This window comes from Somniosus microcephalus, chromosome 23 (genome assembly GCF_052327205.1).
Source record: "Somniosus microcephalus isolate GS21.2 chromosome 23, FLI_Smic_1.0, whole genome shotgun sequence".
Lineage (NCBI taxonomy): Eukaryota > Metazoa > Chordata > Chondrichthyes > Squaliformes > Somniosidae > Somniosus > Somniosus microcephalus.
The window spans coordinates 15826542-15844091 of NC_141009.1; the positions used below are offsets into that span (position 1 = coordinate 15826542).

General features: G+C 43.4%; 1 protein-coding gene across 4 annotated transcripts in view; it reads right to left on the reverse strand.

Annotated features, from left to right (window-relative positions):
• Window positions 1–17550, reverse strand: part of gpr107 (G protein-coupled receptor 107) — a 131388-nt gene that overhangs the window by 76812 nt on the left and 37026 nt on the right. For all 4 annotated transcript variants that reach the window (XR_015073336.1, XM_085965459.1, XM_085965460.1 and 1 more), the window contains exons 15-16: window positions 3762–3811; window positions 409–492 (exon numbers count right to left, since the gene is read on the reverse strand). Coding sequence is in view for 3 of the 4 variants with exons in the window: in XM_085965459.1 (XP_085821585.1) it covers window positions 409–492; window positions 3762–3811 (134 nt within the window). In the remaining variant the exon portion in view is untranslated. The remainder of the gene's footprint in view (window positions 1–408; window positions 493–3761; window positions 3812–17550) is intronic.

Consider the following 17550-nt stretch of genomic DNA (forward strand, 5'->3'; position numbering starts at 1 on the left):
ATGTTGAACGATATCACCAAGACAGTAAAATACAATCAACAAAGTTGCAATCAAAATTTACAGTGCTCTGGGCAGACATCTTGTTCATACTCAATTATCCACTGAAGGAGTTGGCCACTCTATAAAGACCAAAGTGATCCTAGATGTCAACCGATTTCAATGCACAGTGGTTTCTAACCATGTTTGTTCGGTTTACAATATAGAAATCCCATACAGCACTGTAAAAAGTCGATTTTCTCTTTATTGATTGAACGTGAACTGCAATCGCCAGCTTCCCCTTGGCTAATTCATTTCTACCCTTGCATCGCCATACAGAATACAGCAAGACAGATCTTGAAACAACCGATGAACTAACTTGTTTGTACAGTAATTGGCGAGAGCCAGGACAAACAAACTGAGTGTGCTTACCTGATACAGCCATTTCCACTGGAAGGGTACAATGATTTTGATCAGGATCGCTATGATCCGCGTAAAATAAATGTAACACACAATCTGAAACACAAAGGAAACAAAATTAGCATTTCAGAACAGCAATACAACAGGCAAAACATAGCTGAATATATATTTTAACTCATGTTCCTCACTGGAGTGCTGTTTAGCACTTAATCTAATTACAGTAGCAGAATTAATCATGATAAAATGAGGTACCGCAGGAATAGCAGAGGATTGTGTCATGGGATTCTCTGGAACTAATAACCTAAAAACAATGAACTAATGATAAAGTTCAACGTGCACGATCTTGATTCAGCAAATTAAAAGTTTAATTAGGTACTAGAGTTACAGCAGCCAGCTGCTGAGTGATTGGCCCAATTTGGAGCAATCCAGGCAGACGACCAACTTGTTGTTTCTACAGAAAATGATTGCTTTTTCTTTTTCTTGTCCCAAATTCTACCATGAAAGGAAAATTTTAACGAATCAGAATTTGATAATGAGTGGGATCAGCACAGTGTAAAAAGTATTCAAGTATTCTAGATAAGTGGAACAGGAGAACAATTTTTACGCTGAGGATTTCACAGAATCATAAAATTTTACAGTCCATCACCTCTGTGCTGGCTCTCTGAAAGAGCTAGCCACTTAGTCCCATTCCCCTGCATTTCTTTATACCTTTTAAATTTGTCTTATTGAAGTATTTAAGCCACTTCCATTTCTAAACCTATTCAGAATTCTGCTTCCTTCACTTTTTCCAGTAGGGTACTCAATCTCATAGCAACCCTCTGCACAAAAAAAGCACTTCTGACCTGTTCCTTCATTCTTTTGGTACTGATCTTAACTTTATACCCATCGATTCACCAATCAGTTGAAATGGTTTTTCCCTTTTTACCAATGAAAACTCCTCAATTTTGAACACCTCTAACAGATCTCCTCTTAAACATCTTTGTTCCTGTGAACAGAGTCCCAGTTTCCTTTGTGTATGGTTCTAACTAAAGCCTTTTATCCTTCCCAAGGTATAATTATCCCTTTTCTTGGTCATCCTGTGCCGTGCACCATCTGTAACAGACACATCTCCAAGGTTTCTACCAATGCCATTCTGAAAGCAGCTGCAAGGAGGTGCGTTGGCACAGGCTGGCAAAGCTTCTTTCTTGTTGTGAGGGAGCACATGATCTCAGTTCAGTGCCTCCATGTAGGAAGCAGCACACAGTAACTCTGCTTAGAACGTAAATCATGACTGGAATTGCCAAACCCAATGCTCTTTCACAGCTCAACTTCTCAATATTGTAAAACTATTCCAGCAGTGTCACAACCCACTGCAAAAGCATGGTAATAGTTTATTAGCGAGTACTGTAGTTGTATAGAAAAACTGCAGTCCTCTTCAAAAATCATCGCTCTAAACTTAACTCAATTCAATGGGGACCAATGAAATGTCACAATATTGCACCAGGTCACAGAAACACAATCGATTGGTTAACCTGATCAGGAGGCCAGCCACCTTGTGTTGAGTTTAATATGCCTTTTAAAAACTTAATATATCTTTATAGGTGCCTTATTGGGGAAACGCACTGCATGGTGTGGTACTAAAACATTCAGACCAAAATCCCTCAAGTTCAAATTCCTTGTCTGTGATCTCAGTTGGGCAGGCAAGTGGGTGATGAGAATTGACTTAAGTGTCTGTGGGCTAAGGAGAAGTAAAATCAGCCTGGATTCCTGCTTCTGATCGCTATCCTGTGGCCCCCAATTGGAAAGAGCACGTGGATGGTCATCAATGAGAAAATGATTCAGGAATTGGTGGGCTGAAGCCCCAATAGACTCCCATCATAACTCTGCACCTTCAAGAGAGGGCAGAAAGTTGGGAGAAAAAAAAGGGTGCAACTTAAGGCCATGGTTGAGCCTTATCCTAGTGTATTCATTTAATTAACATGCAACACTAGAGTTTCATCAGAACAATATTCGTTTTTAATTTTTGATGGAGCTGGATTATTTGAATTCCCTCCTGTACTTTGGAGGTCTTCCTAAAACTATTGTGGAAAGCAAGTTAAAGATCACGACTCCTAAAATCCTATTAAGCACTCAAACCAATTCTCTGTCTTTAGGAATATATTTAACAGGTAGAGACATACAGAAGGCAAGGATGCAGACATCTACACTGGAGTGGACTTCAGTGCATGGGGAAAGTGTGCTTACATTCATCCTCCAAAGGTTTTGTCAGCTAGCAGTGAGCTTTATAGCATGAGTTAATTAAAGCAGATTTCAAAACACATCAGTCCTTGCTGAACTTATATTAAAACAAGAGCTAAGACAAGCAGTGCTTTTACACCAGCGACAGATTCAAACAGCAGCCCGGAAGGTGCTATAATGAACCCAAGTAGCTTAAAATTCAGTGCTAGCCAGCAAGCATATTCCATGGGGATCCAACTGCCTTGCGATACCAGCCTATGTCTGTGCTTAAACAGCTGGATATCAGAGGAACTGTCTGGCTCAACACAGATGTTTGGATCAATCTGAACAGTTGGTCGAATTCTGAAATCACTCTGGGACACTTGGGGAGTAATTTTAACCCCCAAAATGGGTGGGTTTGGGTTGGGTGGGAAGTAAAAATGTTAAAATTTCAAATAGAAACCCAACCCACCCACTTCCGGTTTTAACCGAGATGGGACGAGGGGCAGGTGACCCAATCTGCTCTCGGGAGACGGGCCCATCGTTGAAATCTTTTAAGGAGGCTGCATGCCTTCATTTGAACAAGATTTGTATTTTTTGCTGTGGTCATCCAGGTCTTCCTGGCTTCGGGAAACCCAGCAGGTAAAAGGAGGAGAGAAGGGCTGGATTCATAAGCTAAGTGCCTTTACAACACTGCTAATGGGCCAGGAGGAGCAGAAGTGTTTCCTCCAGGCCCAGCAAGCTTACCCTGTAAATGCCACCCACCCACCTCCACGATCTCCAGCCCCCAAACCCCGCCCACATTCACCAACCCCCTCCCACCCACAATCTCCCCCCGCGATCTGTCAGCTTCCCCGACCATGCTCTACCTATTCCCCCGCGATCTGTCAGCTTCCCCGACCATGCTCTACCTATTCCCCCCCGCCCCTCTACCTACTCACCGCCCCCCCCACCCCTCTACCTACCTCCCCCCCCCCACTACCAGCAGCCTTTTCCAGAGCCGACAGGCGTCCAAGCCTGTCAATCAGGCTGGCTTTCGGGCGGAGTACTTCCAGGTTTCCCATCCCAGTAAATATCGGGGCCACGGGGTCAGTGCTTTACAGCTGAATGTCCACCCTGGCACCATTGCTTCCCTTCAACCATACCAGGAGGATGAGCTAAAAACTTACCATGACATAATAATGTCTGAAGAGCTTCAGTTTCGCCAAGTTAATTGCAGCTGTAAGAAGACAGAGAGAAAATTAATAGGATCATAACAGGAATTAAGCTGAACTTCAAAATACACCAGTCCCGGCAACTTAGAGAAGAAATGTCCTACTATATTTTGTTCATGTCTATCTATTTATGTGGATGGCTTACCTAATTAGGAGAAAAGGGGTGTTAAACCTTTGATCCTAAAAGCCCACAGATTGTAGGAAGAAAGAAAGAATGAAGGTGAGCAGTTCCACAGTTTTGAATTTGTCAGGAAGAATAAATTAGAGTAGGAGATGGTGCAAGTCTTGATTTCAACATGGGTGATAATGCAAGAGGATGACAGTCTGTGGAGCTTGGGGGAATGAGAGTGGAAAGTTCAGAGGAGCAATGATCATATTACTAACTGCAACTATCAAACACATAAAATAACACAACCTCCAACCATATCTAGGCGTGTATGGGCAAAACCTAACCAATGCGAACTCTGAGGCTGTAAAGACTGAAGCATTGGAAGCACGTTTGTGTAGCTCTGTTTGTCTCCAATGACTGGAGCCCATGTAAACTACATAATGTATCTCCAGTCATCTATGAGGGATTCAGAAGAAGAAAGGAAACAAATGGCCTGTCAGCCAGTGCTTCTCTGGTTCTGTGTTATGCAGATGGCAAACCTTGGTTGTGGCTGTTTGACAGGATGGTTAGTAGGTTACAAGTCAGCAGGTGCTTAGCCTCTTCACAGTGTTTGTGACTGAAGATTCGCGCTGAGCTGTCCCCAAGGCAGCTGTGTAGCACAGATAAAGAGACTTTTAAACAGAATGTTCCAGCATTAAATATTAATGGCTGCACAATTCGGTTTGTTTGGGACCTGTCACAGAAAGGTCATCATGAAATTTTTGTACTGAAAGCTTACATTCAGTACCACCAAGGAATAATATGTTACTGAGATCTTTGGAGTCTCTTTACTGTGTGTAGTGTTCTGAAGATGAAACCCCAAATCCCAGTGTGGCACTACCCTCGACACCCCAGCCCAAGGGCAGGCAGCAGACCTGCTCTTCTGCCAATGCTGGTTTGTATACGAAGAGAGAGTTCAATCTACGCACTCCCCTTGATGCTCACTATTTAGCCTCACGCACAAGTGAAGTACAGAAGCTTGTTGATGCCAGTGGATTTGTGTACAGCATGTGTTGTCAGCTTCAGGAGATGAGTGTGGACAGCAAGGGGAAAAAACAGTAAGCAGGAAACTGTTAGAGCAACAGGCTAGAAAATCTCAGCGCAGGAGGAGGCCATTCAGCCCATCGTGTGTGTGGCAGCTCTTTGAAGGAGCTATCCAATTCGTTCTACTCCCCTAGTCCTGCAAATTACTCCTTTTCAAGTATATATACACAATTCCCTTTGTCCAACAGCAGTCCAATGAAACCAGTAATAGAAGTTCAGATGTCACAGTTTGCTATTTGTTGCAAACTGAAGGTCATAAATCTATCAGGGACTTGATATCAAGGCTATGATAAAGAAACACTTAAAATATTTTGTTCAACACCCGAATCCAGAATTCTCTGTGGTTTGTACTTAACACATCATTTGCACTGACCAAGAATAATTTTTCCTATTATCCTATATTTTGGATCTAAATCCACAACACCCAACTTGCATTCTTCCATATTGCAGACACAGAGCTGACGTGTTTCCAATACAGTCAGTCAATCATAATTGAGGAATGCATAAAACCAGAAGAAAATTCTTAATTTTCAATATTCTTCCAGTTGGTTTGCTAGGCTAGGTTTAATGCAGTCCACCCGAGGGAGAGGTGAAGAAAACCAATCTAACTGGTTCATTTCGTCTGGCAAGTTCGGGCTGGTATCCAATTTCTGTTATAGAATGTTTTTCTTAAAAGCAAAAAAAAAGGAATGGTCTCGTTCTAATTTGAGAAATGCAAGACTTAACCTCTTGTACACTTGGAATACTTTTTCCCGACAGCAGTGTATCTAAAACAATAACTTCAGGCATTGTGCACAATGTGATCCAAATACGGCAGGTCACCAACTTGCTCAAATGCTATGAAATGCAAACAGGCTGTCAAGCTCTTATTTTTCTTGCAATGCAAGTAAAATTGAGTTGTAGTTTCCTGCAAAATAAACCACAAAGTATCAGACCAGATTAGCCATTGGCCCAGACGAGTAAATTAAACTCAGATGTCCGAGTGGTTCTAATTTTCTGCTAACTGAACAGCTATTCACGGAGTTCATACCACATAACAAGATAACGCATTGAAAACTGAAATACAATCTTGCAGGTCAAATATATTTATATTAAACCCACCCCGCCCCAAACGCAAGCAAAAATCCTGTTCACATGCACTGTCCAGTCGGGGTCACTGGAGAACGATCATGGCTGGAACCACCAGCTGATTTTTTTTCTTCTGCTTAATGAATTAATTTAAATTAGAAACTGAATACTGGAAACTCTCATTTAAGTGGCACCTAAATATCCGGAATTCTCTATTAACCGGCAAAATTCATACTCCGAAAACAACACCTCAATAACCGAAAATGTTGCCGAGTCCAAGTCTCCCACGGTGGCCGAGTTAGTCAGTGGAGGTAGTTCTCCAAACTGCCACTTGTCGCTGTCGGAAGTCCGAACACCTCAATAAAAAGGAAGTTGAAGCAGTGGAAGTGCCTGAAGAATCTGTTGAAGTGCATGATCCTGATGATCCAGCTGGCTTGGAATAAGTATACAGTCAACTACAGTACTGTATACAGTCGTTTACTGTATAAGTTTTGTTTTACTGTTGTCATTAAAGAGTTATGGATTACCCTCAACTGGCAGTACTGTACTTAATCAAGCATCTTCCACCATCCATTTAACACAACATTCTGTAGGTGAGTATCCAATTACTGTACACTGCACATTTCTTGATTTATTTATTTTTGTTTGTTAAAAATAACCTCTCCGTCATCCGGAATTTTTAATCAACCGGCACCATCCCGGTCCCGTCGGTGCCGGATACCAAAGAGTTTCCTGTACATCTTCACTAACCCAATAGGTATTTTCAGTCTGGATTCCAACATTAGTTTGGAATTCTGCCCTACTCTTCCACCCCCCGTGTTACCAATAATTTGGGAAGCAGTTTCCCCCCTCCTCCTGCCGGGCACCTTTCCCCAACAGCCAGGATGCTCCCAAGCTCTCCTAATACTGCTCCAGCTGGGTGCATCTAGGGTCAATTCTCCCTCCGAGTTTTCCTCCCTCTGCTTTGGTCCCACTTCCCAAATGTTAAAAAGTCAAAAGTTCACCACAAATTAAACATCAGGGTGGGGAGGGGGAGAGAGGAGAAGAAAGCGAGGGAGATCACACATTCCAGAATGACACAGTTGCCCGAAAAATCTGAAAGGTTACAGTACTGGACAGAAACTTGTCTTCGCCTGCCTGTTTATCCTAACCCATCAAATCACATTTCGGTTTGAGCTGTCAGATGAAATTTACATCGTCTATCAAAAGAGACAGACTGACATTGCAACAGTTTGACTGGGGCCTAACAGTCCCTTCACACTTGCATTATATCATTTTGACAAGTCTACTTAATAGTTTAAAATAGATTAAACTATATTTGATGAATAGCAAAGCAAATGCAACAACCAATACCGCATGCCTCAAGCAGGTCCCCAGCAATTTGCTGTAGATCACTTCAGTCAGAACCTCGACAGCACAGTGTCTGATACAGTGATTGGCACCATCAACTCTTTCATTCTTTCCCAGGACCTCAAAATTATAGAACAGCTTACCCTTCCACATCCTCACAGCTATCATCTACAGCTGGGCTATTCATGCAGTCTGCAGACCATATATTGCCCTTGCAAGTCTCTTTTGGGGCCCTTAGCCCCTTGGTTTCTTGTCTTATCTGCTCTTTTGCAGCTGCCACTACTGCCCCCCATTATACTGCTGCTGATCTCACCCGTGCCACTGCTGCCCACGGGGCGATTTCCCCCCATCCACCGCCCCAACACTCACCGTTCTCATGCTTGCAAATGTTATGAACCCTATCTGGAATGTGCAGTGTGACACAATATATCCCGCTGATGGATCGAGAGCTGGAATTTCAAATTTGTTCACACAGCAAGTTTGAATACATCTGTTAAACCAAAATGAGCAATGGCCTCGTTTAAACTGAAATTTTATGAATGCTTAACATAAATCTCAAGCCAAAGCTGTAACTGATGATACATAGCTTCTTCCTGTTAAATTAAGTTATCCAGTCTCCTCAGTGTCAGGGTCCACTGCAGCATGTGGTCAGTCAGTACGAGGAAGACCGAGTGCAGTGACCTGATATAGACTCAGGACACACATACGTACAACATGCAGGCATGCACAGACATATATGCGAGCAGACACACAGACTGCAGAAAGAAGAGTCTGTTGTTGAGTCACTAGCTGAGGAAACAGACAGTGGAATGTAATCCCTTTGCTCAATTATTGAATGAAATAAAAACACAAACAGGCACAGGATGCAGAGACACACGGACAGAGATACGAACAGACACAGAAGCGTAGACACAGGTACAGAGAAAGACCCAGAAACTAATGCTGCAAATTCACAAACATTTTCACATTTTGCCTGCAAAATATGCATAATTACTATAGTTAACAGTAGGTCCATTGGGTCGGGTTGCAATGGGTCTGAGAGTGATCCTCAAGCCACCCACTTCTTCAGATGTTGGTTCTTGACCAAAAGTTATTAAGTACCCCCGATATGCAGGCTATTAAAACCCAAGATTTGCATGGTGTAAATACGACTTAATTTTGCCTCACATTCTTTCCCACCGTTTTCAAAACTTGGCATCTTGCACTACGGGCCTTTGCCCTTCACCTCAGAAATGATAACGTTTGTGTTACTTTTCTCTTTTTACAGCCATCTTGCTGCCACAGTAGGAGACTCTCCCTCACCCCCCCCTTTGCCTTATTACATCTCTCCACACGGTCAAAAGCCTCCTTCAAATTTATCTTTTCAATCACCTCCCCTAATTTCCCTCCAACTCAGGTTTTGATTCCCAACTGTGAAGCACCTCAGAGGTTTCACAAGGTTCAGGTGCCATTATAAAATCAAAGCTGTGCTGTTGAAAATGAAAAGGCAGTGCCAGCTAGGAAGAACTGAACTAAGATGGGTCTTCCCAGCCTTAGCTAATCTCTCAAGTATACTTTGGTGTTGCTGCTGGCTGCAAGAGATTGACAAACTGCACTCTGAAACCAGCACTCAAGGGGCACCAAAGAACAACAAGGCCTCAGACTGTCTCTCCACAGAAAGCCTTAAGCAAAGACCAGCCACTTCTCCACAAACAACACTGAGCATTTATACAGTGCCGAAAACGTAGTAAGACACCCCAAAGCACTTCTCAGGATAGTTACCAAAAATAATTTGACACCGAGCCGCATAAAGGAGGTATTCGAACAGGCTTGGTCAAAGAGGTAGGCTTTAGGGAGCGTCTTAAAAGGAAGAGAGGTAGTGATGCAGAGAGATTTAGGGAGAGAATTCCAGAGCTTAGGGCCCAGGTACCTATTCAAACTTCTCCCAGTAGACATTTGCCAACAATGGTCTATAATGCGCACAAAGGGGGGGGGGGGGGCGGGTTTTTTTTTAATTCATTGATGGGATGTGGGCGTCGCTGGCTGGCTGGGCCTGCATTTAGTGCTCATCCCTAATTGCCCTCGAGAAGATGGTGGTGAGCCGCCTTCTTGAACCGCTGCAGTCCATATGGTGTAGGTACACCCACAATGCTGTTAGGAAGGGAGTTCCAGGATTTTGGCCCAACGACAGTGAAGGAATGGTGATACAGGTCCAAGTCAGGATGGTGTGTGGCTTGGAGGGAAACTTGTAGGTGGTGATGTTCCCATGCGTCTGCTGCCCTTGTCCTTCTAAGTGGTAGAGGTCGCGGGTTTGGAAGGTGCTGTTGAAGGAGCTTTGGCAAGTTGCTGCAGTACAACTTAAAAGAAGCCTGCTTCCCGGCTTCGGGGGAGGGGGGTTGGAGAGGAAACAGTGCCAGTACAGCGAACAGGAATAGCTGGTCCAAGAAGTTGATTTCTTTTTTTATAAATAGGGCGACACTAATGATTTTCTTTCCTTATTCCGAGTCCTCCCGAGCTGGCCAAGGTGGTGCTCAGGTGACTTGTTTGCAGACCTCTGTCAATGTCAGCCTGGAACCTGCTGCAGGGAGAGATCTGGAGAAACCTGCTCTTTGATTTTCATTTTTGTCTGGCAGGGAAGTGACTAACCTTGTGCTCAGGTCAGATCGGAAAATTACTGGGCAGAGAACTGCAGGTCTGCACCTTAGGAATTCTTTGTTGCCTTTTGTGTATATGAATTCTGCAATGACAGCGCTGTTTTTTTGGGGGGAGCCGACTGTTTTAGGCGTTAGGACGGAGGGCCAGAGGAGAATCTGAATATTTATATCCCCACATAAAAAGTTTGAAGCTTGATGAATACTTCGTGTATTAGCTGCAGCCTGTCCAGACATAAACATGACCTCTAAAATCTCTCTAAAAATAGCAGAGCTGCTCAGGGATTCCTGTGGTTTAGTACAAATCAATTCTGCGCATTTTCTGTTACAAGTTTGCCTCAGCGTCTGCGAATTCCCAGAGATACACAGGCCATATTTGCAGCCCTTCTGATCACAAATGCCTTTACGGTAATAGGTACACTGCTAATGGAGGGAACAAGCTTTTGCTGTAGCTCTGCATACAGGACACACAAAGAATTTAATTCAATTACAGTATATAGCAAAGTAAAAATACAGGCTCCAATTGCATTTAGAGTGCTGAGTGTTGAAACTGTCTATTCTTGTATGCTTTCCCATCTTTTGACAAAATTCTGTGTCACTATTACTTAATTTCAGATTTTTCAACTGGTTTTTAGAAAATAGCTTTCTTGTTTTCATTCCGATACGTCATACAATACAGTACTGTTCCTTTTGTATTTGTTACACTTAGAGTTTCCTTCCCTCACGCCATAAAAAAGGACCCAATTTATAGATACAGATGAAGGCCATGGTGCCCCATTTCCCTTTTCCATAGGTTAATTCCACCTTACCTGCCTTCCAATCGTTTCCCTCAAACCCTTCTCTCATCAGAATGGCAATTAATGTGCTCTGGACTCATTTATAATGACCCCAATTCTTTTACCCTTTGAGTGAAAAAGTTCCACCCGACTTCCCTTTTTACTGCTTACTTTCCAATCTTGGACTGGTGTTCCAGGGAATTGAATTCTTTGGTGCAATGATCAATTTGCCTGGGTTAGTTGCTTTGTCAATTCCCCACATCACTGCCCCATCCAAGAACTGCTTCCAGGCCTCCATCAATGCATGCAGTCAAGCATCCTCTGAAAGGTGGCCAACATGAGGCGAGGGTCACCACAGCCACTCAGACAGGAAAGGAACAGAAACTAGCACAATATAACTAGTGGAAAGTTATGCAGTTCCCTTTAAAACAACAATCACAGCTTTCAGAAATATTTAGGTTTCAAGACACTAACTAGCTGAATATTTAATAGATACTGTGGAAGTAAAATGCTTTCGAGCACATTTCTTTTTAATTTTAACACTGAAAATATTCTGATATTGTTGCATACATGATTCAATATTATGATTCAGTTAACAAACCAAATCCTGGAAGATCAGATGAATATTTGAGATGTGGATATTACTCATTTACAAAGTAGTTGACCTCCCGTGGTGCTGTTTACAGATTCATATTGATTCGCACTGTTGGTGCTCCGACTCGCGAGAATGTGACATCGGAGAGGAGGCAGTGTCGTGGCAACTATGCCCCTTTTTTGAGCATGAAGCCAGGACCAAGGCTTAGTTGGGAAAGGAACTGTCAAAGTAGGGGTGTCTTGATTTTAGACAAATTAAATCAGAAAATTAAAGAAGTAGAATTCTTTCTGCAGATCATTTCTGTGGAATGTGATTGGCGAGATAACCAATTAGAAAGCACAAAAAAAGAGTCAATACAGGCACTTAACCAAAGAGAGAAAATTACAGACAACAAATTATGCAGGTTCATCCAAGGAAATGGATGTTGCTGTGGGCTCGCATACTGTATTTGAATGTAGCCCAAGCTGATGGTTTCAATTCTCTCCAGCCCCTGCTCTGGCTCCACAAGTTCGGTGGAATGATTTTGGGACGGCATCATCTAAAACAATTTGCATTTACACATTACTTTTAAAATATAAAAATATCCCAAAGCACTTCGCAGAGGCATTAAAGGAAAAGAATCTCCAAGCCAAAAAGAGTTATTAGGTGTGGTGAGCAAAATCTTGGTCAGAGGTTATGTTTTAAGCGGGATCATAAAGTAGGAAGGGGAGAAGAGGAGATTGAGGGAGGAAAAACCCAAGCATGGTGCCTCTTGGCTGAAAGGATAACTGCCAATACTGGGGTAAAGGGAGGGGACAATGCGAGAGAGGCTGGAGTCAGAGGGGAACTGAGAGTTTGGGGCGGGGGGGGCGGGGTTACTGAGATGGTTAAGGGCGAGGCCGTGGAAGGATTTAAATACGAGGATGAGAATTTTAAATTTGAGGCACTGGGAGACCAAGAGTCAATGTAGCTCAGTGAGGACAGGGTGATGGTTGAGCAGAACTTGGTACAGGATAGTTTACGGGCAGTAGAGCTGGTCCTGTGTAACGAGACAGGATTAATTAAAAATGTCCTAGTAAAGGATCCCCTTGGAATGAGTGACCATAACATGGTTGAATTCCATATTCATTTACAGGGTGAGAAGGTTGGATCTCAAACAAGCGTGCTAAGCTTGAATAAAGGAGACTATGAAGGTATGAGAGCGGAATTGAGTGGATTGGGAAAATAGATTAAAGGGTAAGACGATACATGATCAGTGGTGTACATTTAAGGAGTTATTTTACAACTTCCAAAAAATATATATTCCACTGAAGAAAAGGGTGTAAAAGAAAAGACAGCCATCTGTGGCTAAGTAAAGAAATTAAGGATAGTATTTGACTAAAAACAAGGGCATATAAGGTAGCCGAATCTAGTGGGAGGATAGAGGATTGGGAAAACTTTAAAAGACAGCAAAAAATAACAAAAAGATTGATTAAGAAAAGGAAGATAGATTATGAAAGTAAATTAGCAAAAAATATAACAGATAGTAAGAGTTTTTATAGTTATATAAAAAGAAAAAGGGTGGCTGAAGTAAATGTTGGTCCCTTAGAGGATGAGACCGGGAAATTAATGGTGAGAAATATGGAGATGGCAAAAACACTGAATGAATATTTTGTATCAGTCTTTACAGTAGAGGACACTAAGAATATCCCAACACTGGACAAACAGGGGGCTATAGGGGGGGGGAGGAGCTAAACACGATCAAAATCACGAAGGAAGTGCTACTCGGTAAAATAATGGGACTCAAGGCGGATAAATCACCTGGACCTGATGGCTTACATCCTAGGGTCTTGAGGGAAGTGGCGGTCGGGATAGTGGATGCATTGGTAATAATTTTCCAAAACTCCCTGGACTCGGCAAAGGTCCCGGCAGACTGGAAAACTGCTAATGTAACACCCTTATTTAAAAAGGGCAGTAGACAGAAGGCTGGAAACTATAGACCGGTTAGCCTAACATCTGTGGTAGGTACAATTTTGGAGTCCATTATTAAGGAGACAGTAACAGGACATTTGGATAATCATAATTTAATAGGACAAAGTCAGCATGGTTTTATGAAGGGGAAGTCATGTTTGACAAATTTGCTGGAGTTCTTTGAGGAAGTAACATATAGGGTGGATAAAGGGGAACCAGTGGACGTAGTGTATTTAGACTACCAAAAGGCATTTGACAAGGTGCCACACAAAAGATTATTGCTTAAGATAAAAAATCATGGGATTGGGGGTAATATTCCCCACCACTTGCACCGTTCCCCTTTACCATAGGCGTCAATTATAAATAAACCGTATTAAGCGCGCAGGCGCTCTCGGGCAGTTCAAGCAGCTGTTCGTTGTAACCTGACAAACGTTAATTGTATACCGAGAAGCAGTTTCCTGTCCAATAAACTATCAACAACCAACATGCAAGAGTTCTTAAGAAATGGGAGGTTATTGGGAATATGACAACTCGTGGTACTGCTTGCTCCAGATTCAGGGTCACCTCTATCACAGTCTAACCTCCTCTGAAACGATCCAGGGCTTGAATCTCAGCAAAGTTGACAGATTCATCGGTGTACTGACTGCTGTCACAAGGCCCCCAGCTCACTGCCGGAACAAATGGTTTTGCAGAAAAGCCAAGGCAAGCAAATGCTTGTCAGTGATGTTTGATTTTATGCTACAGAGTTATTAAGGAATCCGATGGATTTATCGTCCACTGTATATAGTGGGCAAATCGCGTTAGGACAAATGCACTCATTCATTATATGCAGTGGGGATTGTATTCCCAGTGTTTAAATGGTGGAAATTGTGGCTCATCTAACAATCAGTCTGACAGCACAGATGCAATAGCGTGGTTCAGAGAGGGTGCAGCTGGGTGTCAGTGTACATACAGAAGCTAACTCCATAAAGAATGTGCCCAAGGAGCGGCATGTAGAGAGGGAAAGGTGGGGGGTGGGGCGGCCCCAAGGATAAATCCTTGAGGGGCTCTCAAGGTGACAAGAGTGGGGGTGGGCAGAGAAGCCATCGATATAACTGCTCTGCTTACATAGCCGAGTGGAAACAAACAAGGGCAGTCTCACTGGACAACAGAGGAGAGGCATTGGAGGAGGAGAGTGTGGTCGACCGTGTCAAAAGGCGGCAGAGAGGTTGAAGAGAATGGAGGAAGGATAACGCACCATGGTCAGTCAGAGAGTGTTTCTTTTGTGACTTTGGTTAAGGCCATTTTGTGGGAGGGGATTCAAACAAAGGGTTGCGGGAGGGTTGGGCACAACATTCAATGCGATAACATTTAATGACTTTGGAAAGGTTAAGGGAGTTTAGAGATGGGGCAGTAGTTTGCAAGGACAGAGAACTCCAGGTTGAGGATTTTTTTTTTAAATTTTTTTTTTGAGGGAAGGTGACAGCAGTTTTGATAAGTAATTCCTGAAGAGAGGGAACCATCTACAATATCAGCTAAATTGATAGGGAAGTTGAGTGGGAATCAAGGGAGAAGGAGGTGGGTCACATGGATGTGGTGAGCTCAGAAATGGCAAGGGGGGAAAATGAGACAGAGAAGGGGGACCGAGGGGAATGTTTGGTTTGGCGGGCAAGGGGAGGAAAGTAGCAGCGGTAGCTCAACGGATGGTCTCTATCTCTACCTATTGGCACTTGTTAGGGATGAGCATAGAGAGAGCAGAGGAGAAAGGCTTATGCAAACGATTGGCAGTGGAGAAAAGAAGCCAGAATTACTTTTGCTCCTCAGGATGATCTGGGTGTAGTGGTCAATTTTAGAAAATGCAAGTGAGGCCTGGTAGTTATTTATCTGATCCAGTCCACTTCCCAGTGGTCATTGGTCCATCACACCAAAACTGTCCTTAGCACTAAATTGGGAATCATATTTAGAAAGGCCACAGAACAGCTGGCATGGAAAATGGAAAAATGTCACACTGATTTATTTGAATGTGTTTTTCAAGGTTGGGACAGTATTGAGGTTTGGACATAACTTACTGTATACTTGGTCGGAAAAGCTCTTAATGCTGACATCAGGAGCCAGCATTAACAATCCTCATCATAATGACTACAAATTCAAAAGGAAAAAGAGCATACTTCTGTGGGTAAGTGCACGTGTGGCATGGGTCAGAGATATTGATCCCAAAGGGCTCGGGAACTTCACACATGGCTTCCCTCCCAATCACTATCCAGTGACCTCTAATGTAAAGTGCAAGTATGTGGTCACTGTTGAAGATGGGATCAGATGTGCTGTGATACACAAATGGTCTGGTCACATTTATTGTTTAGGTTCACATGATTCTGCACTTGGGTAAGCCACCCCAACGTGAATCACTGGCTCGAGGAGAGGAATGTGTTTCTCCCATGGACTGGACTGACTTGCCCTGATTTCTCCTTCCCTCCTGGGACTCAGCCCTCCCTCTGGAGAATCACAGGAACATACTCGGGCCCGATTACTCCACAACACATTATATTGCACCAACTCAACCATCTTTTATTTTAAAACCTTTGAAACCCTCATGACCTGAGTTTTCCTGAGGAGTCAGTTAGTGTGTGTAACTGAGCTGCAGGCTAGGAGGTCACGGGTTCAACTGAGGGAGGCGGTAGGGTTGCTACAATGTCCCCAAGTACACCTATACTTAAGGCTGGGAGAGAGGGACCCCACTAGGGGTCCTGGTCTTGACTGGTACGCATTGCTGCATTGCACCCCACTGGAAAGTGCACATGTATGGATGTCAGTTGAGTACAGTATGGTACTTAGCCGTGGTAACTGTGGTTGAATAGCTTGTTAACTGTCACAGTCCAGGCACACACAAAGAATGGCCACATGCGTGAGGTACTGGAGGGCTCCAGCACTCGGCAAACAACAATGTGCCTGGAAAAATGGGTGTGGTAGAGAGTGGGGTGGACTTGCGGGCAGGGAAACCACAGAAAAAGTTTTAAATTATTGAGCAGGAAACTGTTGCCTTTCAACCTCCATCAGCAAATCCTGAAACCAACTGCTCAGACAGAAAGGGTTACACGTAATAAAAAAAACAAATGCATATTTGCATCATGACTTAGGTAGCAGAGAGTAGGAGCTCATCACAAAACAGCCGGTCCTGGGGGAGTTTCAGGCTGCTGTATTATAATTGAGCGCTGCATCTAGTAAGTGGAGGACTGGTGCACAAAAGAACTCTGCCTCTGGCACGTGCCAAACAGCTTCAGACCGAGCGATTGCCTTCCAGGCAGAACACAGCAGCTGCAGGATGGACTGACTGGAATTCTAACAAGGCTCTGCTGTCCCCACAGAGACACTCCAGCTGTAATACAATACTGACCGTTAATGCCAGAAAGGAGATGCAGCAATTGCAGATCTACCCTACAAACAGGCAGTCATTTAACCTTTTCAGTGCAAGAAACAAATACATGAAATCACTTACAGGCAGGCCTTACTCACACACAATAGGCCGTATTCTGCGACCCCGACGGGTGTGTACAAGGTGCGCACACGCCCGTAGTGGCCGCACAAGTTCTGGGTTTAGGTGTGCGAAGTGCATGCGCTGAAACCCGGCATTTGCAATGTCAATAATCTTCCTGACATATTCTCCGCATCCCCAGGAAAAGGGCCTCTGCGGGTGGAGAGTTGCGCTATTTGCCCAACTTCCGCCTGCTGAAAGGCCATGGAATTCTTAAGCCGAGTAAAAGCAGACGCAAGGCCTGCTTTTACCAGCATAAGAGTTTTTTAAAAAATAGAAAAATAAAATGTTATCACTCACTTATACATTAGAAACCCTGCCCAATAAGGTAAGTTTATATTTGGCCCCGTTAAAACATTTTTAAAAATACAAAAAATTAAATGTTTAAAATATCTAATTAAATGACATTAATTTTATATATGTAATTTTATTTATTTATTTCATGTGTTCATGTTTTTTTAAAATTTTTTTTTTTATAAAGTCATGCCCATTCATACTTACGACAGTGCTGTAGGTACGGATTCCCCGTAAGTATGAATGGGGATTCCCTTCTTTCATTGGTTGGGCTGGCCCACGTGATCCCAGGGGTGCTTGCGAACCGCGTGCACCCCTGGGCATTTCCACCAAGAGGCGCCCTGGATCGCGAGCCTCCGTATCTCCCGGACAACCAGGTAAACGCGTAGATATTTTGATGGT